The sequence below is a fragment of the Sciurus carolinensis genome, chromosome 17 (genome assembly GCF_902686445.1).
Source record: "Sciurus carolinensis chromosome 17, mSciCar1.2, whole genome shotgun sequence".
Taxonomy (NCBI): domain Eukaryota; kingdom Metazoa; phylum Chordata; class Mammalia; order Rodentia; family Sciuridae; genus Sciurus; species Sciurus carolinensis.
Window position 1 is genome coordinate 30481228 of NC_062229.1, and position 27747 is coordinate 30508974.

A 27747-nucleotide genomic window follows, 5' to 3' on the forward strand; every position below is an offset into this window, starting at 1 on the left:
TCCGGTTAAACACCCTTCCTGTTATCTCTGTGTCAAGTGGTTGTCAGCTAGTTTCATGAAGATGAGAACAGTTGAAAAAAGTTTATAGTGTGACACTTCCCAGGCAGATTGAAAATTTTTTTCAGTAATTAAAACAACAACAACAATGATAACAAACACCCAGCAGCTTACATGGAAGAGTTTGGATATAGTGAACCAATGGTTTAGTGCGGAGTTGTTTTGGTGGCCAAAGGGTCTTCTTGGCACCCAAAAGCAAGCTTGTAATTTTCCCAGGTCTGGACACCTGCTTTGATGGCACAAGGGCAAAGATAGGAGGAGATGCTGAATGGGTGAAAAATTTTCCATTGGCAGGGGCCTCAGTAGGTCCTGCAGGGCAAGACCCCAGGCCCATCAGGTTAGGGGGCCTGCAGGATAAGCCAAATGCAGAAGATGCACACCATGGTTTTTCGATAGAATTTTCTGTATTTCCTCACCCACTTGTATGAAGCCAAAGAAAAAATAACAACCTGTTTCTTTATTAATGATGCTTTCTACAGAGTTAGATTAAGCACTGATTAAAGGCAGAGGCTTCCAAAGTATAAATGTAAGAACCCTCTCAGCCACTTCTCCGGTTACAGGGTTTCCTACACGATTCTTTAGAATCACTTTGGCTCTCTTCCCGTTTGCCTTCCTCTACACTCTCCACCCAGCTTGGGAGCTGCCTCTCCCAGAACCCAAGTCGACTGCCAGGAGCCGAGCTCTGACTCCAGAGAGAGCTTTGCTCTGTGGAAGGCCTGGAGAGGTATCACGGGGGCTGCTGTCTGGAGGTGCCCTACCCAGGTGGCAGGTAAGTCCTCCAGGCTGGGAGCTGGGCTCCTTTTCTGTTCTCTCAAGCGGGGAACCTGCCACTTTGGAACCTGGCAAAGAAAAGGCTTTTTGTGACTGTTTCCTACCCAAATCAGAGGCAGAGACCTGGAACCAGGTTCAAGGCTCAGGTAGTGGGGTCCAATCAGGTAGTTGTCCTGAGATGGCTTGGAGCACAGGGGAGGCGATGTCTGACTGCCTGAATAGGTGCTCGTACCATGGAATTTGTGTCAGCGACTGGGTTTTTCTAGAAAAGGTGTCCTCAAATCTTGTCTCCATCTAAGGCTATGGTGCAAATCTTCCAAATATTTCTGATTCCCTGTGGCCAATTAATCAGAAATAGAGGTACAAGATTTCTTTACTGGAGAGTTAGAAAACGAATTCTGGGATGGGCTTTGGATTGAGATCAACTGTGTAAAAAGTCTGTTCATGTTCATTTGCTTTCTGATTTTCTTATGGGATCTAGGATGGAGGAAAGAAGTTATTTCTTGGTAATCCACATTAATGAAGATGGTTTTGATGTCACACAAGCTAAGAACTTACTCAGGCCACCACCCAAAGTGGGTGAGGCGGCATTCTCCAGGCACATTTGTCATTAAGTTATCTGCTTTGGGTGGAGGGTGGGGGGTGTCATGATGGGGCCAATGGAGTGCCTATTGGATTGACATGTGAATGGGGAGGTCGTGATGAGGCTGATGTCTTTGGAGGCAAGTCACATTCAGTGAAGGTGCCATTGACGCAGCTCGGACCTGCTGGGGCTGTAGGGCTTTCTCCTCCTGATTCCCTTCTGTCTTACTTGGGGATATCTTATGGTTTGTTTTTTTTTTTTTTTTTTTTTTTTTGTTATTTGTTTAGTTTTGGTACTGGGGATTGAACCCAAGGGCACTCAGCCACTGAGCTGAATCCCCAGCCCTTTTTTGTGTTCTATTTAAAGACAGGATCTCACTGAGCTGCTTAGGGCCTCACTAAGTTGCTGAGGCTGGCTTTGAACTTGCGATCCTCCTGCCTCAGTCTCCCGAGTAGTTGGGATTACAGGCTTGCACCACCGGGCCTTGCTCATGTTTTGGTTTTAAGACTGAAGAATGAGTTCAGAAGGTAGAATTGCAAGGTGGCTCAGAGGGTGAGGGCTGGCAAACAATTACTCAGGCTTGAGATTCTCTGACACTTGTATGATCATAGGCAACTCTCTCAATATCTCTAAACCCTGATGTTTTCTTTTGTAAAATTGGGATGATGTAATAATGCCCATCTTATGTATTTCTTGGGAAATTATGAGAAATAATACATTTACAGCATATGACATAATATTTAACTTATAGCTCTTATTAACTTCAATGTGAATGACACTCCAGATCATATGGCCTGGATCCATGCTGAAATGTTCTGAGTGAGCAGTTATAAATCTTTTGTGACTTTCCTAGTGACTTCCCTTTCTGGTTAGGGTAAAGTGTAAGTGTCAGGTTATATGGTGACTAGAGAGAAAACAAGGGCAAGTCACTAGTCCAGGAAGGCAGGTGCAAGATTAAAACCTCAGATCTTTAAGAGGAGGCCACAGCTTAATTCCAGGAGAACATTTCTTTCAGGAGACCCCAAGGATAATATTTGTCTCATGAAATCGTTTCAAGGATTAAATGAGATAAGGTGTATTAATACACTCAAAATTTTACCTGGAACAAGTTAGATGCTACTGAGTGATAGCTATCATTGTGAAAATGTTTGTTATATCAGGTTAAATAAGATCACCATCTAAAATTGTATATATGTGAAATGACTACAATGTAAAATACATGCACGAGAAGTCTACCAAAAAGAAAAACACCAAAATGTTAAAACTTGCATGTTTATCAGGTGGCTGTGGCTTGTGGGTGATCATTTCCTTTTCGGTTTTCTAAATTGTATTTAATGGATGGCTCTATTAGCCAGAGCCTTGGCAGGAAACAGATGACACATTCAAAGGGAGCATTTTGAGACTATTTTATTAAAGGGACTGTAAAAAGGTGTGGGCAGATCCCAGTGATAGAAGCAGGTGATGATGCCCTCTCGGGTCTGGTGAGCAGGAGACCAGAACACCCCACATCAGGAGAGGCAAGGGGAGGAAGGTGCTGCAGGACTAGGAGAGAGCCCCGTGGTGGCCGCCTCACAGGCGCCGCAGCCCATGGTCACCGTGGGGTAGAGAGGGGAGGAAAAAATTGCCGACCTCACTCTCCTGCGGGTGCCAGCCATTGGCTGAACCTGATCAGAAGCCAGGATGCAAGGGATCCTGATGATGGACTCCACGTGGGTGAGCCCAGGAACACTGGGGTGAGGCGGAGAAGGAGGGAGAGCGAGCTGCAGGCAACCGAAGACTGGCACAAGGAGGTGATGTGACTCCTATAAGACTCATCAGTAAGAACCCAAAACCCTGGGGCTGGCCTCAGCGCCTGCACGATGCTTCCCATTGTCTCAGACACCCTCCTGTCTCCTCCCAGCCAAATGACTTCTGGCTCTTCATAGGCACGCCCTCCCTTGGGCTCCCATAGGGCCCAGGCAGCCGGGGATTTTGTCCTCATCATTTCTTACCTGGTTCCTTGAGGACTGGGGTGGTGCTTATATCACTCTGCATCCCCAGCTCCCAGCACAGGACTAAATGAACAATGAAGTCTTCTCTAAGATAAAGCTGAACACCTGACTCTTAACTGCAAGGGAATATCTCAGGAATTCAGGGTCTCTTCTTGGGGAACTGAAGCCCTGGTCCTCTTTCCTAGGTGAGCGTCTGTTTTCTGTCTATTCTGGGACAATGGGTCTGTGAGCCTGCAGGGCAAGGGGCTGGTCCTCAGAGGAGTTGGAGCAGAGTCCTCTGACAGGCAGCTCCTAGCCTTTCTTTTTTTTTTTTTTTTGTGGTACTAGGGAATCGAACTCAGGGTCTTGTGCTTGCGAGGCAAGCACTCTACCAGCTGAGCTATCTCCCCAGCCCCTGGCCTTTCTTAAAGTCTAGCCCTATTACCTGGTGAAGGTCTGGTAGAACCTCCACGGTGTTTCTGAGTCTCTGATTTCCCCATGACAAGTCCTAGTTGGTGTTGTTGGCCTCCTGGTTAGGACTGCAAATTGAGGTTATTCTTGTTTCCTTTATGATTCAAGGGGATTTAAAATTTGTGATTATATCTGCTACTTGACTCTCTATTTTGAATCAGAAGATATTTTGAGTCCCTGAAGGATTTTTGCAATCCTTTTACAATTCAATAAAAGTAACACATGCTCCTAATTCAAATAGCTCAAAGGGGGAAAATGCTGGGAAGGATATAATATGAAATATTATAATATGAAAAATTAAATGTTTCCACTTTCATCTCTCTACCCAGGCTCACTTTTAACCACTTCAGTTTTTAATTCTTCTGGTCCTTGTCATTCTAACTCTGAATTCATTTTTAGGGCCATTTCTTGATTTATCATGCTTGAATAGAAGTTACAGAAGTGTCCCAGCGGGGAAGAGGGATTCAGCTTACTGAAAGCCATCCCTCTACCTTCCCCTTGTATAAATGCAGTGGACATTTGAGGACATTCAACCATATTTGGTTCTAGAATCAAAATTCTTTCGGTTTTGTTACTTGTATTTTAAATGCAGTTTTGCCCTTTATTACCTATATCATTTTAAGGGGTAGATATGTTTGTGTTGCTTGATCGATTGACCTGCCATAGAATACCTTGACTATCCAAGTGTCTGAGATGAGGAAACTGGTAGCCTTGAGCTACTTTTCACCTTTTCTCCTCAACTCCAGGTTGGAGGAAAACATTCATAACATTTGCATTCTATACTATAATTACCATTAATTCAACTTTATCTTTGGAATGATTATTAAAATGAAAAATTAATAGATAACCATTATTATTTAACATTTTTCCTGCTAATATGCTCAAAGGCCTAAAGTTTTATTTCGAACCAGAGTAAAGAGGACTCTGATGTCAACTGCTGCATAAAGGAGAAGGTCCTAGGCCTCAAGGTTGAATGGACTCTCTTTTTTAATATTATATTCTGTCAGTTGCTCAAATCTTTTATTTGACTTCCGGTGTAAACCATGGTCTTTAGAAAACTTTTTAGTGAAATTTCTAATCACCTTTATTTTTTTATACATTGAAAAACCACATTCCTCATCATAGTCCTTGTTGCACAGAATTTTCTTTAAACATTAAGGATTTCTCTCAGAATTCTCTGACTTATGATTCTAACCAGGATACCTGTTTTTCATTCTGTTGAAATGCATTCGCCTTGGAATGCTTTATTGTGTAGTTTGGTTAAGTATACTGTGTCTTGGATTTCACGCATCTACCTCTTTTGACTTCTTTTCATTATTTGGAAGCACATATTTATTTATTTATTTTATTATTTTTTTGATTTTTAAATTCATTTGTTCTAATTAGTTGTACATGACAGTAGAATGCCCTTCAACAGATAAGCAGATCAAGAAAATGTGGTATTATACATATATATATGTATATATATAATGGAATATTACTCAACTTTAAAGAAGAATGGAAGCACATATTTAACTTACTATTTTGTAAAGAGTCATTTAGTGTTTGAAAAATTTGTCTTCATACTTGATTGTTAGTAGAACTTGGGAAATCCTTGCACTTAGTTAATTTTTTTTTTAGCAATAGAGTCTCTTTTCTGCCCAGGAAAAAACTTTCAGAATTAAGTATTTTTTGTATAAATTTCACAATAAAGATTCCATTCATTCCAAATTTTGCCAATTATAATATTGCCATATTGATTTTCTGTTAAATTATCACTTTAAAAATTTTGTGGGTGCAACTGTTATTCCCATGTCCTATTTTTTCTATGTCAAGTATTAAGCAGTACTTGATTTTTCCATCACATTATTTTGATAAGCAAGACAAGTTTGTTGCATTTGATTTTGTCACATTTATTTGAGTTGACAGTTTTTAAAATCTTTTTTTTCCCCTGAGTCAATTTTTGCAGCTTTCCATGTTACCTTTAAGATGTAGTTTTTTAGTTGTTTTATTATCTATAACAAATATTAAGTGTGTGGTTTCAGGGGTTACCAGTTTTATTTTGTGTTATTTATATCAAATCTCTTTTCCTTAAGAACATGGGCAAAATATTCCTCAGGGTCACAATGGTAGGGTCAGACTTCCCAGTTTCTTAATAGTCACATGATTATGGCAGTAGCCCTACAATGGGGACATTGCTATAACTTAGCATAAGATCTTGTTTCTGCCATCCAGGATCTTTTTCTTTCTTTCTTTATTTTTTTTCTTTTCTTTTCTTTTTTAAAAAATATATTTTTTTGTACCAGGGATTGAACTCAGGGTCATTCAATCACTAAGCCACACCCCCAGTCCTATTTTGTATTTTATTTAGAGACAGGGTCTCACTGAGTTGCTTAGTGCCTCGCCATTGCCGAGGCTGGCTTTGAACTCACAATCCTCCTGCCTCAGCCTCCTGAGCCACTGGGATTACAGGCATGTGCCACTGCACCCGGCTCTTTTTTATTTTATTTTATTTTTTAAAAATTTTTTTAGTTTTGATGAACTATTTATTTATTTATCTACTTATTTATAGTGGTGCTGAGAATCGAACCCAATGCCTCACACCTGCTAGGCAAGTGCTCTACCACTGAGCAGCAACTCCAACCCAAGGATCTTTTTCAACCCATGAATTTTATAGGATTAACTAGCACCCATATGCTGTTGATTGTCAAAAACTTAATTTCATCTTAATTATCTTTCGTGAGGTCTAGAGCCAAATGCAGTGGAGTCTCATTATATGTCCACTTCATTTATACAAATTCAATTATATATTTTTCTGAGAGTGGAGGAAGGAGAGAAAAATTGATTTAAGGAGCATGTACAATTCTATCATGCAGACCATAAATAATGAGCTTGACCCTTAATGGGATAGAGCATAGTGAATCTGTAGTCCCACATCTACTTTCAATGGAAATATGACTCAAATGGCATCAGCATTATACTGACCTGCCAAATGCATATTTAAAGAGAAACATTGCCTTTAAGCACCATCAACTACCTTATTTGGGGCTTAACTCAGGAGGTGCTGAAAGAAAAGTCAGCTGTACTGACCTTGCTGAGGCAGGCATTTAAATATGCTGTTAAAACTTCCAGAGAAGTTTTAACAGCATATTTTTTTTTCTCGTGTGCTATTTTCAGAGTGTAACATGTATAAACTGTGATTTTTCCCTGTATTCAAGTGCTTCTGGTTCTCTCTACTTTGCAGGTTTCCCAAGCAACTTCAACTCCATGTGTTTTAAACTGAATTTATCCCCCCAAAGCTTCCTGCTTTCCTAGTGCTATCTCAGTGTGGGGCATCAAGCCAGGGACCTTGGTAAGGACCATCTCTCAAATTTCTCCCTGGTCAAGGCTATCGTTGAGGAACTCTTATATCCATCCATTCCATGATCAAACCCCCTCTGTGGTTTGATCACCTCCTTCAACCTTGTGTCTCAAGCCCTGTTGATTCCCACCAGTTAGAGGGATTTTTAAAAAATCCTCATAGTGTTACTCCTCTATAGTAATCATCATCATCACAATGAAAAAACAAAACCTCTAGCAATTCCCCATTACTTTCAGGGAGAAGTCCATGATCTTTGCAAAGGATTACAGGTCTGCACGTGCTCTCTCTCTCTCTGCTGATTATAACCTTATCTGAGTTTCAGTCTTAGAGACAGGTCTTCTTCTGCTCATTGGTTCCTGAATTCAGCTTCCCACTATTCCCAGGTCCTCCAGGAATGATGTTCTGTTTCAGTCTTGTGTATACAGACCTAAAATTTCAGCTATACCCACAGTGGTGGTCACTTCTGATCTGCCACACAACCAATGAGTCCCCAACCCCCTCAACCTCAACTTTTTTTCTTTTTAATTATGGCTTTATGGTTATACATAGTAGTTGGGTTCATCCCAACAACTCATACATACTTGGAAATCTATTTCAGTTTATGATTCCCCTTTTCCCTCCCCCACCCTTTTCCTTCCTGTCCTCTCCCCAACCTCGACTCTTGTAGATCCCCATAACATCAGCCTTTGAGACTAAAACCCAGGGTAGACTGCATCATTCCTACCTCCCGAGAGCTCCCTGAGGATTTGCAATTTGTCTCCATTGCAAGGGTGAAGATGGACGACAGGTGCTACCCAGTGATCTTCCCAGATGAGCGGAATTTCCGCCCCTTCACTCCTGACTCTCTGGCTGCCATAGAGAAGCGGATTGCTGTCCAAAAAGAGAAAAAGAAGTCCAAAGACAAGACAGTGACTGAACCTGAGCTTCGACCTCAACTTGACCTAAAGGCCTCCAGGAAGGTGCCCAAGCTCTATGGCAGCATTCCCCGTGACCTGGTAGCGAAGCCCCTGGAAGACTTGGACCCATACTACAGAAATCACAAGGTATTTCTGTGGGGAAGCTGAGCTGTTCAGGAGTTGCTTCATTCCCAGAGCCCAGGAAGACAGGTTAAGAGGAAATGGGCACAGATTGATGTCCTTCAATGGGGCCCTTTTGGGCATTCGGGATGGGACAATGCACCATTTAACAGATTTGTCCTGTTTTTAGCATCCCTGGACATATCTGCTAAAGTAGAGCCCTGTCATTATGACAGATAATCAAAAATACACATTTCTGGTTCCTCCATCATATCCCTTTGTGTGAATAGTCCACACTCCAACAATTATCTTAAGACCTAATCCATGTGGGGACATTCACTGACCTCCAGAGTCACAAAGTTGCTGGTCAAAACATACCTCCATCTTCAGAATAATTCTGCAAAAACAAAAACTGCAGTTCTTGTTCAAAGTCAAACCAGGACTCACTCAGCCTGTGGTTCCCTTGAATTTTCTGTAAATGAACTCATAATAAATATCGTTGTCATTGTATTTAATTCCCACCACGTTTGGTGTTTTGCAGACATTTATGGTGTTGAACAAGAAGAGAACAATCTACCGCTTCAGTGCCAAGCGTGCCTTGTTCATTTTGGGACCTTTCAATCCAATCAGAAGTTTAGCCATTAGAATCCTGGTCCATTCATATCCTTTTGCTAAGTCCAGGTCACACGAAAGGTGCACAAGTCCCAGGGGGTTTACATGTCAAGTGAGTGGAAGCCAACACTCATCCGTTCAGCTGGTACTGTCTGAGTGCTACTGCTGCAGCACTGATGGGCTTTGTGCTGGGGGTTGGTTGTCAACAGGTATGTCCCCTGCCCCCTGCTATGGGATCCTTGGCTTCAGAAGGAGAACAAATGGCAGACAGTTTAGAGAGAGAGAGATCAGCAGGATGGGAGTGGCAGTGTGGAGAGGAAGGAGCGTTGAAGCGCACGCCCACACTGGGCTGGCCAACTGGTAACCTATGCACCTTATTGGTTGGACAAATGCATTGTGTTGGACCTACACAGTGTTTAAACATTCTGGAGACATTTTCTAATATGAAAAGGCCAGATTTCCAGCTTCTCTTGTAAAATGGAATCTCTGGCATGTCTAGGCTACATTCCTTCCTGGAAAAAAATCAACATGTGAGAAACCATCGCCTCTTTTAGAGGGGCACGCACGCTCTGTTTCACCCCACCTGGACCCCTCCTATGGAGCAAGCAGCGTTAGCTGACTTTGCAAATGTATGATGTTCCAGCCTCCTAAGACAGAGTTTGCAGCCTTGGTTTTAAAGGGTAAAGATAGATAGAAATTATTAAGCATTTCTGATGCGTGCAGAGGACGGGGGGACATTAGACCATTTTAGGCACAGGGAAGTGAAAAAAAAAAAAACATGAATTACTACACATAATGAAATATTGAGGAGAATGGTAATGAAGTTAAGTTGGTTTCCCTAGAAACAGAACCTGAGATGGGGACTGTCATTTAAGCGATTTAGTAGAGGAGTGCTCTCTAAAGAGGGGGAAAGGGAAGCAAGATGGGGCAAAAGAAAGAGCCAAGCAAGATGGTGGTCTCAGCTAAGTCTGCTTGAGCCTGATCCCAGGAGGAGCTCTGGAACCTGGATGGCACTAGACTAGCACAGCGTTGTCCAACTTTGAAGCAAGGGGCCGGATTTGTGTAAGTCTGTGTCAGCCAGACCCGCAGATGAGGGTGTGTGGCTCTCGGTTTGGCAGGGGGCAGTTCCGCAGAGGGGACAGGCACGAGTTGTTCTCAGCTGAGTCTTACAGTTGGAGGATGGTGGCTCCTGGGGTGCATTGCCCACAGAGTATCTGCCTTAATGGGAGCTGGTCACGTTGTTCAGCATGTTCATTATCTGCACGGTCATTGTCAACTGTGTGCTTATGGCTGCGGTTCAAGTTAAGGAGAACAATAGTAACGAGACAGACACTACTGAGTGAGTACTTCCCTTCCTTCACCTGTCCTGAAGTGCAAAACAGATCTATTCAAGTTGAGAGAAAGAACAAGTCCCCAGTAAACCCAATCCCCCAATGGAAAGGCTGGCAGAGTCAGACTTATTTGTGTACATTTTTTTCTAACAATTGTCTTTAAAGGCCCCTTTTTTTTTTTTTTTTTTTTTTTTTTGCTGTGCTGGGGATTGAACCCAGGGCCTTGTACTTGCAAAGCAAGCACTCTACCAACTGAGCTATATCCCCAGCCCTAAAGGACTTTATTTTTTTTTTTTAACTAATGAATGATTTTTTAATTGAGATACTAATTGTACATATTTATGGGGCACAGTGTCCTTTTATTACATGTGTATAGTATGTAATGATCAACTCAAAATATTTAAAAACAATACACCTTAGCATATTCCTCTTATCTAGCTGTCTTTCTACCTGCTAGACAATCTCGCCCCCTCCCTCCCTTTCTTTACCCTTGAATAGTGTTAATTTTTGTCATTCAGTGGCTACCAAAGAGGAAGCCAATGGTGCCAACAAATATTACATTTGTAATAAACAGAACGTGCCTGATTTGTGTCTAGATCTTAAGTGGTTTTCTTTAGGCTTACATAGGTTTGATAGGAATCCACTTTGATGATTTATTTTCATCAGGTAAACAAACCATGGTTCACTTAATCGTTCTGGTATTTAATAGTGCAAGTGGCATCGTCAGCCTCTTTTTTTAGGAAGCTATTTTAAAATGATCTTTTTTTTTTTTTTCAGAATAGATTCTTAGAAATTGGTTCCCAAGATCAAAATGTACATTATAATGCTTCTAAGTAGACAAAATACTTCCCAAAACATTTGTGCCTATTTACCATCATTGGTATATTCTAATAACTAATCAGATTTCCTTCTTGCCTGCTTTCAGTTTTTCTTTTTCAACTTATGTAATTAAAATATTTATATTTCTTTAATTTCCTCATGTGCAAGACTTGCTGATGTTTTAGTTGTGAATTGTATATTCCCATTTTCGCCCATGTATCCTGTTTTATTTGAGTGACTCCATTGTATAATTAAATTTTTTTTGTCATTTCAATTGACTTTTCAGAAAGTTGCCTTTTTTATTAAATTTTTAATTTTTAAAATTTATTCTAAGTAGTTATCCATGACAGTAGAATGCATTTAGACACATTGTACATAAATATACAACTTCTCCTTCCTCTGGCTGAACATGGTGCAGAGTCACACGGGTCTGTAATCATACATCTATAGAATATAAGTTGTTTATTAACTTAGAAATTTCTAAATTTGATAAATATTTTCTCATATGTTGTGCAAGTTTTTTTTAAACTTCTTTCAGTTTTCCTTTCCTCCTTTCCTCCCCAATCTCTGGTGACCTCCATTTGATTCTGTTCTTTGAGATGACCTATTTAGTTAGTTTCCACAAACAAATGAGAACCTGTGATGTAAGTCTTTCTGGGTCTGGTTTCGTTGGCTTAACATAGTGACTTCCACTTCCATGTCATTGCCTGAAATGACAGAATTTCATTCCTTTTAATAGTCCGGTAATACTCCACTGTGTATATACTCCACACTTACATACTCCACACTTTATCCAATCATCAACTGATGACTGTCTAAGTTGATTCAATATTTTAGCTCTATGAACAGTGCAGCAATAAACATTGAAGTACAAGTATCTTTTTGGTATGATGATTTCATCTCCTTTGCATGTATACTCAGTACTGGAATTGCTGAATCATATGGTAGTTCTATTTTTAGCTTTTTGAGGAAACTCTATAATGTTTTCCATAATGGCTGTACTAATCCATATTCCACCAACAGTGTATAAGAGTTACTCTTTCTCCTTATTTTTGCTAACATTTCTTCTTTTTTATCTTTTTCATGATAGTCACTCTAACTTGGGAGAGAGAACACCTCATTGTGATCTTTTTAAATTTTCAAATTTTATTTGTTCTAATTATTTGTATAAGACAGTAGAATGTATTTATATATTTTGATAGATCATACATAAACAGAGGGTAATCTCTCATTTTTTGTGATTATACATATTGCAGGATCACCTCAGTCATGTAGTCATACATGTACATGAGGAAATAATGTCTGTTTCACTCTCCTATCATTCCTTCCCCCATACCCCTTCATTGTAATTTTGATTTGCAGTTCCCTAACAAAGTATCTGTTGAACATCTTTTCACATACTTTTTGGCCATTTGCATGTCTTCTCTTGAGAAATATCTACACAGATAATAAGCCTACTCTTAATCGGATTATTATTTTTTTCTGTTGAGTTCTTTGAATTTCTTACATATTCTGAATTTTAATTCCTTGTCCAATGAATAAATTGCAAGTATTTTCTCCCATTTTTCAGGTGATCTCTTAACTCTGTTGATTATTTCCTTTGTCTCATTGTTATTGATTTCCAATTTAATTCAGTTGTCAGAGAAAAATATATGTAAGATTTCAGTCTTTGGAGATCAAGAGAAACTTGCTTTATAGTCTGACTTGGGAATGTTTCAGGTGCACTTGAAAAGAAGGCTGCAGTTCTTTGGCATGGTGTTCCATAAGTGGTCAGTTAAGGTGGTTGATAGGGCCATTTAGATCTTTTATACCTTTACTGATTTTTCTACTTAGTGCTTTCATAAGTTACTGAAAAAGAGGCTTGAAATTTCCATCTGTGGTTGTGGATTTGGCTATTCTTCCTCTCTTTTTGTCTAATTTTGCTTTGGGCATCTTTCAGCACTATTTTGGACACACATACATTTAAGATTATTAAAACTTTCTGATGTATGCATTCTTTTATTATTATGAAATGAATTCTTTCTAGCAATACTCATCTTAGTGTTTGTTATTAATATAGCTACTGCCATTTCTTATGTTGTTTTCATGTTATATCTATCTTTTTCCATCTTTTTACTTTCAATCTTTTTGTATCTGCATTTATAGTATGTCTCTTGTAAAGAGCATTTATATCATTAGTTTTTGCTTTTTTTGTGGTCTATCAATCTGATATTTGTCTTTTGATGGCATATTTAGTCCATTTACATTTAATATAGTTATGATTATACTTAAAATCTAAGTCCACTTTTAATTGGTTTTGCATTTATCTCATTTTTTTTGTTCCTTTGCTATTCTATTGTTCTTTCATTCCTATCTCCTTCAGTATTAATTAGGTATGTTTTAGTGTTTTATTTTAATCATCTACTAGATTTTTAGCTTTTTGTCTTTGAATTATTTTCTCAGTGATTGTTCCAGTGATTACTTATGCATCCTTAATATATCACAATGTACTGACAGTTAATATTGAATTGCTTCAGGTAAGCACAGGAACCCTGCCACAGTATAATTCCACATCTGTTTGTTATTTGTCATTTATTTAAATTAATATGTGGGACAACACCAGCAATACAGTTTGTGACTTTTGCTTTAACTGGGTACATGTCTTTTAAAGACATTCCTGCGTGTAGATATAAATTATCTTCAGGTGTCATTTCTATTCATCCTGAATAACTTCCTTTAATAAATATGTATTTAATTTTTTTATTAATGCAACACAATTATACATAATAATTGGATTCATTGTTCCACATTCCTACAGCCACATAATTGTTCAATCTTATTCCCTGGTCCCTTTCTTTTCCCTTCCCTATACCCTCCCTCTTATCTGATTGCTCTATTCTACTGATTTCTCTTCTATTATTATTATTATTATTATTATTATTATTGTTATTATTTTACTTAGTCCATTATAATTAAATATGTGAGTGGGATTCATGGTGGCATCTCCACACATGGACATAGCATAATGTGGTAGAATTTCATTCCCCAGTACTTCCCTTCACTCATTTCTCTTCCCTTCCTCTCGATCCCCTTATACTCCATTGGTCTCCCTTCTCTTTTTGTGAAATCCCCTTTTAATTCCTTTCCCTCCCTCTCTCCCTCCCTCCCTCACTCTCTCTCCTGCATAGGAGAGAAAACATTTGACCCTTGACATCTGAATCTGACTTATTTCACTTAACATGATGTTCTCCAGTTCCATCCACTTATCAGCAAAGGATGCAATTTAATTCTCCTTTAATAGTTTTTGTGGTTCAGTTCCATCAGCAGCCCATTCTCTCAGTTTATATTTATCTGAAAATGTCTTTATTTTGTATTTTTTTTGAGAGGTAATTTCATTGACTATAGAAGTCTTGCTTGATGATTTTTATTCTAGCACGGTAAGCATGTTATATCAGTGTTTTCTGGCCTCTGTTCAGCTCCCTCTTGCTTCCAGGATTTTCTCTCTAAATTTCCATCTTCTCTGACAGCTCTGAAACCCATCCTCTGCCACCTTCTATCTTCAGGACTAGATTCATTTGTCAATGTTGAGGAGGGAGTATGGGGGTTGAAAAACACTTTCAGACCAAAATAGTTAAACATTTTCATAATCTCAGGTATTGCAATTAACTTCCTTTTAAAAGGGATGTTTCCATGGGTTGGGGGTTTAGCTTAGTGGTAGTATTTGCCTAGCATGTGTGAAGACCTGAACTCTATTTCCAGTACCACAAAATAAATAAATAGGCAAATAAATACATTAAAGGAATTTTCCTTTCAGTTTCTGTCTTTTTTCCCCCAGTACTGGGGATATAATCCAGGGATATGGTTTATTTTGAGACAAAGTCTTACTAAGTTACTGAGACTGGTCTCAAACTTGAAATTCTCCTGCCTCAGCCTCCTGGGTTACTGGAGTTATTGGCGTGTGCTACTACACCTGGACTTTTGTTCATTTTTGAGAACCTTCAAATAATGGTCCTTATATATTTCATCTATTTAATACTCATTATTTGTGGAAGGATTTTCCAACCTCCTCGCACCCCCCCACCACCTTCAGCAGGAGTCTAGTGTCTCTTAATTGTACATGTTTTTCTTTTCATGCAGTAAAATTTAACAAACTTTTCTTTTATGCTTATACATTTTGACTTCCAGTTAGATTCTCTCTAGCTTTAAGTTATAAATAATTCTCCCATATATATATATATATATATTTTTATATTCGTATATGTATATATAATTTTTTTTTTTTTTTTTTGGTACTAGGGATTGAACTTTGGGACATTCGACCACTGAGCCACATCCCCAGCCCTATTTTGTATTTTATTTAGAGACAGGGTCTCACTGAGTTGCTTAACACCTCCCTTTTGCTGAGGCTGGCTTTGAACTCTCCATCCTCCTGCCTCAACCTCCCAAGCCACTGGGATTTGCAGACATGTGCCACTGCACCCGGCAAGAATCCTCCCATATTTTCTTAAATATTTTTAAAAATCGATGCATCCCAAATTATACAGACTGGAGGGTCTCACTGTGGCATATTCACATGTACATAAAAACACAATTTTATCAATTTCACTCCCCAATACCTTCCTACCCCCCTCATCTCCCAGCCCCTGAACCCCTCCTTTTACCCTAATAGTCACCCTTCCACTTTCATGGCACCCCTATTTTTTCCCCTCTTGTTTCCACAAATGAGGGAAAACATATAGTACTTTTATCTCAGAGTTTGTCTGATTTTGCTCAAAATAATGGTCTCCAGTTCCATCCATTTTCCTGCAAATGACATAATTTTGTTCTAATTGTGACTGAATAAAAATCCAACATGTGTATATAACACATTTTCTTTATCCATTTATCCATTGATGAACACCTAGGCTGGTTCCATAGCTTGGCTATTGTGAATTTTGCTGTGATAAATATGGGTATGGATATGTCTTTAAAGTATGCCGAATTTAATTATTTTGGATAAATACCAAGGAGTGGGGTAGCTGGGTCATATGGTAGTTCTATTTTTGGCATTCTGAGGAACCTCTATTCTGATTTCCACAGTGGCTGTACTAATTTACATTCGCACCAACAGTGTGTGAGTTTCTTTACCCCTGTATCCTCACCAGCATTTATCATTACTGATATTCTTTTTTTTAAATTTTTTTATCTTTACAGATTCACTGTACACACATGGGGTACAATTTTTAATTTCTATGATTATTCACAATGTAGATTCACATCATTCGTGTAATCATACATGTATATAGGGTAATAATGTCTGTCTCAGCCTACTTGTCTTTCCTTCCCCCACCCCTCCCACCCCATTTCCCTCTACACATTCCAAAGTCCCTCTATTTTTCTCTTACTCCCCACCCCCAATATATATCATCATCCACTTATCAGAGAAAACATTCAGCCTTTGGCTTTTTGGGCTTGGCCTATTTCACTTAGCATGATATATTCCAACTCCGTCCATTTACCTGCAAATGCCATAATTTTATTCTTCTTTATGGTTGAATAGTATTCCATTGTGTATATATATCACAGTTTCTTTATCCATTCATCTATTGAAGGGCATCTAGGTTAGTTCCACAATCTAGCTATTGTGAATTGAGCAACTATTATTACTGTAGTATGCTGATTTTAAGTCCTTTGGGTATAAACTGAGGAGTGGGATAGCTGGGTCAAATGGTGAATCCATTCCAAGTTTTCTGAGGAATCTCCATACTGCTTTCCAGAGTGGCTGCACCAATTTGCAACTCCACCAGCAATGTATGAGTGTGTCTTTTTCCCTACATCCACGCCAACACTTATTATTGCTTGTGTAGCCATTGTTATTGGTATTCTTGATGATTGCTTGATGTAACAGGAGTGGGAAGGAATCTCTGTAGTTTTGCTTTGCATTTCACTGGTGGCTAAATATGCTGAGCTTTTTTTCCCCATATAATTGTTGGCTATTTGTATTTCTTTTGGGAAGTGTCTGGTCAGTTCATTTGCCCATTTATTGATTGGATTGTTTGATTCTTTTTAATGTTGAGTTTTTTGAGTGCTTTATATGCTCTGGATATTAATCCTCTGTTGGGAGAAGAGCTGGCAAAGATTTTCTCCTATTCTGTCAGTTGTCTTTTGACTCTGCTAATTGTTTCCTTTGATGTGCAGACGCTTTTTAATTTGATGTCATTCCCTTTATGGATTCTTTTTCTTCTTTCCTTACTACTGGCATCCTAGTCAAGAAATCTTTACCTGTACCTATGTGCTGAAGTGTTTCCCCTATTTTTTCTTCTAATGATTGCAAAGTTTCAGGTGTTTTTTTTTTTTTTTTGGTGGAGGGTGGGTACTGTGGATTGAACCCAGGAGAGTTTTACCACTGAACCACATTCGCAGTCCTTTTTTATTTTATATATATATATTTAGTTGTAGATGGACACACTACCTTTATTTCATTTATTTATTTTTTATGTGGTCCTGAGGATCAAACCCAGTGCCTCACCTGTGCTAGGCAAGTGCTCTACCACTGAGCAACAAGTCCAGCCCCCACAGCCCTTTTTATATTTTATTTTGAGACAGGGCCTTGCTAAGTACTTACAGCCTCACTAAGTTGCTGAGGCTGGCCTCAAATTTACTATGTTCCTGCTTCAGCCTCCCCAGTCACCAAGGTTACAGGTGTGTCCCACTACACCTGGCACGTTTCAGGTCTCATACTCAGGTCTTTGATCCACTCTGAGTTGACTTTTGTGCAGGGTGAGAGATAGGACTCTAGTTTCATTCTTCTACATATGGATATCCAGTTTTCCCAGCAACACTTGCTAAAAGATACAAAGCAGTCCCCATCAAAAGACAAGTGGCAGTCTTCACAGAACTAGAAAAACAAACTCTTAAAATTAATATGGAAGAACCAAAGAACCAGAATAGCCAAAGCAATCCTGTAGGGGAGCAAAAGTGCAATGTTGGAGCCACCACAATATCTGATTTCACATTACGCTAGAGCCATAGTGACAAAAACAGCCTAATGTCAGCATAAAAACAGACAGGTAGACCAAGGGAACAGAACAGAAGACGTGGAGACACCCGCACCGACAACCATCTTATTCTTGACAAAGTTGCCAAAAGCATGCATTAGAGAAAAGATAGCCTTTTATAGGGCTTCTATAATTTCTTTTTTAAAAAATAAACTTAAACATTTGACCAATTTAGAATTTATCCAAGTACAGAATGTGATAAACAGATCTGATTCCATATTTCATTTCAGATGCTTATCCATTTAGGAGTCTGCCTTTTATCTTCTAATTTGAGATATTATTTCCACATTTAGAATTGTTTCTAGGCTTTCTCCTCTGCATTGGTCTGCATTTTCTTTTCTTTTTGCAATTCTGGGGACTGAACCCAGGGATGCTCTACCACTGAAATACATCTGTATGAGCTACACAGCCTTTTTTATTTTTATTTTTATATTTTGAGGCAGGACCTCCTTAAATTGCCCAGGCTGTCCTCAACCTTGTGATCCTCCTGTCTCAGGCTCCTAAGTGGCTGGTATTATGGCATGCACCAGTATACCTGCCTTGTTGTGCATTTCCATATATCCAAACTGTACTTTTTAATTATCAAGTTTGCTTATTTATGATTGCTTGTTTATGATTTCATTGCTCCTCCTTTGAGGATTTTTATTGTTTCTGTTGGTTTATTTTTCTACCTAAATTGTATAGTCAACTTGTTTAGTTTTATTAATGGCATTAAAATTTATAAATTAACCTGGAGGAAACTGATGTCTTTATGAGGTTAGAACTCACCAAGAACATGTCTTTTCACTTAGTCCTTTATGTCCTTCAGATTTGCTTGAAAGTTTTCTTCACATCGATGTTCCAAATTTCTTGTTAAATGTATGTTTGTGAATTTTATGTCTTTGTCATAATTGTAAGTCTGATCTTTCCCTTATTGTATCTTGTAACTAGCTGCTATCATTATATAAAACTACCAATATGTAAAAAAATTATACACATGCATGCAAATTCTTGGGAAATCATTGATAAAATGTTATTTAAAAACATTTTCCTTAATGCATTGTAGTCATACATAATAGGGAGGTTCATTTTGACATAATCACACATGCGTGGAATATAATTTACTCCATTTAAGTCCCCAGTACTTCTTCTTTCCCTCTCCTATTCCCTCCCCTCTTCCCCTTTTTCTACTCTACTGGTCTTATTTATATTTATTTATTGTTTTTAAAGTTGGTGCTTTACAAATATACATAAAGGTGGAATTCACTGTGGTATATTAATATATGTACATTGCCTAATTTGGTCAATTTCATTCTGCGTTTTCTCCTTTTTCCTGTCCCTCCTCCCACTCCCTCAATCTTAACTACTCTGTTGATCTTCCTTCTATTTTCATGGGACTCCTCTCCTTTGCCCCCTTATTTTGCTCTCAGTTTCTGCACATGAGAGAACACATTTGACCTTTGACTTTCTGAATCTGGCTTATTTCACTTAGCATGATGTTCCCCAGTTGTTCACTAGCAAATGGCATATTTTCATTCTTCTTCATGGCTGAGTAAAACTCCATTATGTATCTGTACCACATTTTCTTAATCCATTAATCTGTGACAGGCACCTGGACTGATTCCATGACTTGGCTATTGTGAATTATGCTATTATAAACACTGATGTGCCTGTATTACTATAGTATGCTGCTTTTAGTTTTTTTGTTTTTTTTTTTGGATAAATTCCAAGGAGTGGAATACCTGGGTCATATGTTGGTTTGATTCCTAGTCTTTTGAAAAATCTTTATACTGCTTTCCAAAGTGGTTGTACTAATTTGTAGTCCCCCCAACATTATACAAGTGTATTTTTTCCCCTAACATTCTCTCCAGCATTTTTAAAATTATTATTTGTGTTCTCAAGATGGTCATTCTAACTGAAGTGAGATGAAATCTTAATGTAGGTTTGATTTGCATTTCTCTGATTGCTAGAGCTGTTGAAAATTTTTTCATATATTTGTTGGCAATTTCTTCTTTGAAGAAATGTCTGTTTAATTCTTTTGTCCATTATTGATTAGGCTTTTTTGGTTTTTGGTGTTAAGTTTTTTGAGTTCTTTATGTAGTTTGGATACTAATCCCTTGTCAGAGGAGTAGTTGGCAAAGATTTTCCCCCATTCTGTAGGCTGTCTCTTCCTGCTTTTGTTACCTTTGTGGTGCAGAAATTTTTAATTTGACACCATCCTACTTATTGATTCTTGGTTTTATTTCTTGAAGTTTAGAAGTCTTATTAATGAAGTCAGTGCCTGTGCCAATGTGTTAGGGTGTAGACCTATTTTTTCTTCTGGCAGTTGCAGTGTTTTTGGTCTAATTTCTAGGAATTTCTCGTCTTTTACCCATTTTGATTTGACTTTTGTGCAGGGTGAGAGATGGGGATCTAATTTCATTCTTCCACATATAGATGGCCAGTTTTCCTAGCAATGTTTGTTAAAAAGGCTATCTCCAAGATATGTTTTTGTCACCTTTATCAAGTATCAGATGACTATATCTATGTGGGTTTGTCTCTGTGTCTTCTGTGCTATTCCATTGATCTTCATGTCTGTTTTGATGCCAATGCCATGCCGTTTTTGTAACTATAGCTTTGCAATATAATTCGAGATCAAATATTGTGATGTCTTCAGTATTGTTTTTTTCTTAGAATTGGTTTGGCAATTCTATGTCTTTTATTCTTTCAAATGAATTTTAGGATTGCTTTTTCTAGTTTTGTGAAGAATGTTATTGGTATTTTTATGGAGATTGCATTGAATCTGTGTAACATTTTTGGTGGTATGGCCATTTTGACAATATTAATTCTGCCTATCCAAGAACTTGGAAGATATTTCCATCTTCTAAGATCTTAAATTTATTTCTTCAGTGTTCATAGTTTTCATCATAGAGGTCTTTCCTCTCCTTGGTTACATTTATTCCCAAGGGGTTTTTGTTGTTGTTGTTGTTGTTATTGTGAAGAGGGTAGTTTTTCTGATTTTTCCCCCAGCAGATTCATTTTTGGAGCATAAGAGAGCTACTGATTTAGGTATGTTGATCTTGTATATGCTACTTTGCTGAATTTGTTTCTCCACTCTACAAGTCTTCTGGGGTTTGGGGGGGTCTTCTAGATATAGGATTATGTCATCAGAAAACAAAGATAACTTGACTTCTTCTTTTGCTACATGTATCACTTTGATATTCTTTTGTTGCTTGACTGCTCTGGCTAGAGTTTCAAGAACTATATTGAATTAGAGTGGTGAAAGTGGATATCCTTGTTTTATTTCTGATTTTAGAGGAAATGCTTTCAGTTTTTCTCCATTCAATATGATGTTGGCTTTGGTTTTGTTGTATATAACCTTTATAATGTTGAGGTAAATTCCTTCCAACCCTAGTTTTTCCAGAGTTTTTAACATGAATGGGTGTTGGATTTTGTCAAAGTTTTTTACTGCAACTATTGAGATGATCATATGATTCTTGCCCTTAATTGTATTTATGTGGTGAATTACATTTACTGATTTGCATATGTTGAACTAAACTTGAATCCCATTAATGAAACCCATTTGATCATGGTATATCATCCTCTTAATGTGTTTTTAAATGCAGTTTGTCAATTTTTTATTAAGAATTTTTTTTTTTATGGCCAGGCAAAGTCTTTATTTATTTTTTAAAATCCATATTCATCTAACATTTTTATTTTTTTTTATTTTTTTTAAATTTTTTTATTTTTTATTGTAAACAAATGGGATACATGCTGTTTCTCTGTCTGTACATGGCGTAAAGGCATACCATTTGTGTAATCATAAATTTACATAGGGTAATGTTGTTTGATTCATTCTGCCATTTTTTCTCTTCCCCCCCACCCCTCCCACCCCTCCCCTCCATCTATACAGTCCTTCCTTCCTCCATTCCTGCCCCCCTCCCTAAACCCAACTCCAACCCCAACACTAACCCTTCCCACCCCCCATTATGTGTCATCATCCACTTATTAGCGATATCATTCTTCCTTTGGTTTTTTGAGATTGGTTTATCTCACTTAGCATGATATTCTCCAGTTTCATCCATTTGCCTGCAAATGCCATAATTTTATCATTCTTTATGGCTGAGTAATATTCCATTGTATATATATACCACTGTTTCTTTATCCATTCATCAATTGAAGGACATCTAGGTTGGTTCCACAATCTGGCTATTGTGAATTGAGCAGCTATGAACATTGATGTGGCTGTATCTCTGTAATATGCTGATTTTAAGTCCTTTGGGTATAGGCCAAGGAGTGGGATAGCTGGGTCAAATGGTGGTTCCATTCCAAGTTTTCTAAGGAATCTCCACACTGCTTTCCAGAGTGGCTGCACTAATTTGCAGCCCCACCAGCAATGTAAGAGTGTACCTTTCTCCCCACATCCTCGCCAGCACCTGTTGTTGCTTGTATTCTTGATAATCGCCATTCTAATTGGGGTGAGATGGAATCTTAGGGTGGTTTTGATTTGCATTTCTCTTATTACTAGAGATGTTGAACATTTTTCCATATGTTTGTTGATTGCTTGTATATCTTCTTCTGTGAAGTGTCTATTCATTTATTTAGCCCATTTGTCAATTGGATTATTTACATTCTTGGTGTAGAGTTTTTTGAGTTCTTTATAGATTCTGGAGATTAGCGCTCTATCTGAAGTATGATTGGCAAAGATTTTCTCCCACTCTGTAGGCTCTTTCTTCGCATTGCTGATAGTTTCCTTTGCTGAGAGAAAGCTTTTTAGTTTGAATCTATCCCAGTTATTGGTTCTTTCTTTTATTTCTTGTGCTATGGGAGTCCTGTTGAGGAAGTCTGGTCCTAAGCCAACATGTTGAAGCTCTGGACCTACTTTTTCTTCTATAAGATGTAAGGTCTCTGGTCTGATTCCGAGGTCCTTTATTAAGAATTTTTGAGTCCTTATTCATTAGGGATATTGGTCTGAAGTTTATTTTTCTCTTTCTTTTTATTTTTTATTTTAAAATTTTTCCCTCTTTCTATCTTTCCCTCATACTTTACTGAGTTAAAATTGAAGTACAATAAAATGCTCATATTTGAAGTATGCAAATTGATCAGTTTTAACATGAATGTAACCAATAAAATAATTATAAAAGCATTTCCATTACTTTTTAAAATTTTTAAATCTTGCAGAATGTGTTTCCTGCATGATTTATTACATTAGAAATCAATCACCTTAAGATACATAGAACCCCATCCCCATATGTCAACTATTTCAAAATTAAATGATGCATTTATAAATATCTCAGAGGTCAAGGAAGAAAGCACAAAAAAGTAAATAAAAAGTGCTTTGAACTAAATGATAATAAAAGCTTGAAATGTCAGTATCTCTGGGATGAAATTGGTACTCAGATGAACATTTATAACTTGAAGTACTTGTATCAGAAAGAAGCTAGAATAACAATAAAATTATTTTCAAATTACATAGTAGGGAGGAAAAAAATAAAAGTGGGAGCAGAAATATTTGAAATAGAGAGGAAATAATACAAATAAAATTTGATAAAAATCAAATGAGTCTAATAAAGAAAAAAGCAAGAAGACAAAAATTAATATCAATGGAAAGGGAGCTATCAAAACAAACCTACAGATGTTAAGAATATATTAAGGTAATTTTATAATTGTATGCCAATGTATGTGATAGATTACATAATGTGGTCTATATTAGAGAAGGATACATGTGCTGCTGAGAAAAAAGTGTATTCAGTTATTGATGGATGAAATATTCTATATTTGTCTGTTAAGACTATATTATCCATTGTACTTTTGACTTCTATAGCTTCTTTATTTAGTTTTTGTTTGGAGAATCTATCCAGTGGTGACAGAAGTATGTTAAAGTTATGCAGTATTATTTTGTTGTGGTCTATTTGATTTGTGAAATTGAGAAGGGTACATTTGATGTATGTAGATGCTCCATAGTTTGGGGGTATAAATATTTACAATTATTGTGTCTTATTGATGTATAATTCCCTTAAGCAGTCTGAAATGTCCTTCTTTGACCCTTCTGATTAACTTTGGCTTAAAACCCACTTTATCTGATATGAGGATAGAAACCCCTGCTTGTTTACTTGATCCATGTGAGTGATATGCTTTTTCCCATTCTTTCACCTTTGGTCTGTGGATGTCTTTGCTTATAAGGTAAGTCTTTTGGAGACAGCATATTGTTGGGTCTTTTTTTAAATTCAATCTGCCAGTCTGTGACTTTTTAAAAATTTTTAAATTTGTTTTAATTAGTTATATATGACAGTAGAAAGCACTTTGATACATCATATATAATGGAATATAACTTCTCATTCTTCTGGTTATACATGATATAGAATCTCACCAGTCATATAGTTACATATGTACATAGGGTAATAATGTCTGATTCATTCTATTATCCTTCCTATCCCCACAGACCCTCTCCCCTCCCTTCAATTCTCTCTACCTAATCTAAAGTAACTCTATTCTTCCCTAGTCAACCTCCCTCCTTGTGAATTAACATCTGCATATCAGAGAAAACATTCAGACTCTGGTTTTGGGGATTGGTTTATTTCCCTTAGCATGATATTCTCCAGTTCCATTCATTTATCAGAAAATGCCATAATTTCATTCTTCTTTAAGGCTGAGTAATATTCTAATATATTTATATTTATATGACTACATATATGTCACTTCTTTTTAATCCATTAATCTGTTGAAAGGCAGCTAGGTTGGTTTCATAGTTTAGCTATTGTGAATTGATATATTGCTATAAACATTGATGTGACTACATTACTGTAAAATGCTGATTTTAAGTCCTTTGAATATAAACTGAGAAGTGGGATAACTAGGTCAAATGGTAGTTCTATTCCAAGTTTTCTGAGGAATCTTCATACTGCTTTACATAACGGTTGCACCAATTTGCAGCCCCACCAGCAATGTATGAATGTACCTTTTTCCCCACATCCTCACCAACATTTATTGTTGTTTGCATTCTTCATAATTGCCATTATGACTAGGGTGAGATGAAATCTTAGAGTAGTTTTGATTTTCATGGAACTAGAAAAAGTAATCATGAAACTTATTTAGAAAAATAAAAAACTCAGAATATCCAAAGCATTTCTTAGCAAGAAAAGTGAAGCAGTAGGCATCACAATTCCAGATTAAACTATACTACAAGCCATAATAACAAAAACAGCATGGTATTGGCACCAAAATGGACACATAGACCAATGGTACAAAATAGAAGACACAGAGACAAATCCACATAAATACAGGTATCTTGTACTAGACAAAGGCACCAAAAACATTCACTGGAGAAAAGATAGCCTATTCAAAAAATGGTGCTGAGAAATTTGGAAATCCATATGTAATGAAATGAAATTAAACCCCTATCTCTCGCCCTGCATGATGCTCAAAGTGGATCAAAGACTTAGGCACTAGAACAGAGATCCTGCATCTAATATAAGAAAAAGTAGGCCCAAATCTTCATCATGTTGTTTAGGATCTGACTTCCTTAACAAGACTCCTAAAGTTCAAGAAGTAAAATTAAGAATCAATAAAAGGGATGGATTCAAACTAAAAAGCTTCTTCTCAGCAAAAGAAACAATAATGTGAAGAGAGAGCCTACAGATCAGTAGAAAATCTTTACCACATGCACCTCAGATAAAGCATTAATCTTCAGGATATATAAATAACTCAAAAAACTTAGCACAAAAAAAACCCCAATCAATAAATGGGCTAAGGAACTAAACAGACACTCCACAGAAGAAATACAATCAATCAACAAATATAAGAAAAAATGTGCAACATCTTTAGCAATTAGAGAAATCTAGTCTGTGTCTATTGATTGATGGATTTAGTCCACTAATGCTCAAGGTTATTGAGATATGATTTGTATTCCTGGTCATTTGAGTTTATTTCTAGTTTTTAGTTTGAATTAGTTTCTCTTTTGATTGATTATTCCTTTAGTGTAATTCCTCTCTTCACTGGTTTTCACTTTTTCTTTCATTTCATCTTGATGGAATATTTTGTTGATAATGTTCCATAGTGCAGGCTTTCTAGTTGCAAATTCTTTTACCTTTTGAATATCATGGAAGGTTTTTACTTTATCTTCAAATCTGAAGCTTAATTTTGCTGGATGTAGGATTCTTGGTTGGTATCTATTTTCTTTCAGAGCCTAGTGCATTTTATTCTAGGACATCCTAGCTTTGAGGGTCTGGGTTGAGAAATCATCTGAGATCCAAATTGGTTTCCCCCTATATGTAATCTGATATTTTTCTCTGACAGTCTTTAAAATTCTATCCTTATTTTGTATAGTAGGCATTTTCATTATAATGTGTCTTGGTGTGGGTCTGTTGTAATTTTTTACATTTGGGGTCCTGTAAGCCTTTTGTATTTGATTTTCCATTTCATTCTATAGGCTTGATATTTTCTATTATTTTCATTGAAAAGATTGTGCATTCCTTTGGTTTGTATCTCCATGTCTTCATCTATCCAATAAATCTTAAATTTGGTCTTTTCATGTTATCCCATGATTCTTGAAGTTCTGTTCATGGTTTCTTAATATCTTCTCTCTGTGGTCAACTCTGTTTTCAAGATTATATATTTTGTCTTCGTTGCCTGAGGGTCTGTCTTCCAAGTGGTCTAGTCTGTTGGTGATGCTTTCTATTGAATTTCTAATTTGGTTTATTGTTTCCTTCATTTTGAGGATTTCTGCTTGTCTTCTTTTTTTTTTTTTTTAAGAATCTCTGCCTCTTTATTGAAATGGTCTTTCACTTCATTTATTTTCTCTCTGATTTCATTTCTTATATTCCCTTTACTTTGCAGATCAGTGACTCCTTCTCTGACTTTTCTTCCACTGTGGTGTCAATGGATTCTGTTATCGGAGTGTCTTGGTTTGTTTCGGGTGATTTGTTCTCTTGCTTTTTCATGTTGTTTGTGTGTCCACTTATCTAACAGAATGGATCTGAGGCAGTAGAGTTTATACCCTGTGGACTTATAGAGTCTCTGAAGGTTTCCAGTACCTCACTGTTTAGGGGAAGACAAATAGTAACAACAATCAATGCAAACAATATACAACATTAAACCAAATAGCTCCTACTATCATATCTACAATGTTAATGATCGCAATAAACACAAATGATATGATCAAATATTGCTTAAAATAACATTTGCAAAAGGGTTTATAATTTCAAATGGCGGACAGGAATAGAACAGAAGTGATAATAGGATGTGATGATGATGAGGGAGGAAGAGAGAAGAAGTAAAAAATTGAAAGAGGAGTGAAAGAGAGGACAATAGAGATTGGCTGTTAACAGAAGAAATGAGAGATTCAAGGGACACAGGAAAAATATATATAAAAAGTAAAAATTTAAAAAAATTAAAAATAAAAATAAAAGACTACAAAACAGAACAAAAATATATTAACCAAACATCTGAGTTCACACAAAAAAACTAATCCATGAAAAATAACTGACTTCAAAAATGCTAGAAATGAGAAAAAAAATACAAATATGTATAAATGTTCATGTACCATTAAGGTCAAAATTAAACAGAAAAAGAAAAAGATCTTGATGAAAAGTTAAAGAATTCTTTCTGGTGGGCTGAGGATATAGCTCAGTTGGTAGAGTGTTCGCCTTGCAAGCACACGGCCCTGGGTTCAATCTCCAGCAACGCAAAAAAAAAAAAAAAAAAAAAAAAGAATTCTTTCTGTTGGAGTTCAAAGTACTCTCGGCTTCTCTTCTCAGCAGTTTTAGGTGGCATCCTCTGCAGGGTGACGCTCCACCCTCTGGATT

The 27747-nt window shown here is 37.2% G+C and overlaps 1 protein-coding gene across 1 annotated transcript in view; it reads left to right on the forward strand.

The window, feature by feature from the left end:
• The first annotated feature begins 7968 nt into the window (after window positions 1-7968).
• Window positions 7969-27747, forward strand: part of Scn11a (sodium voltage-gated channel alpha subunit 11) — a 115463-nt gene continuing 95684 nt past the window's right edge. Inside the window, 3 exon segments of the mRNA XM_047531029.1 lie at window positions 7969-8235; window positions 8750-8868; window positions 10058-10159. Of these exon segments, the coding sequence (XP_047386985.1) occupies window positions 7969-8235; window positions 8750-8868; window positions 10058-10159 (488 nt within the window).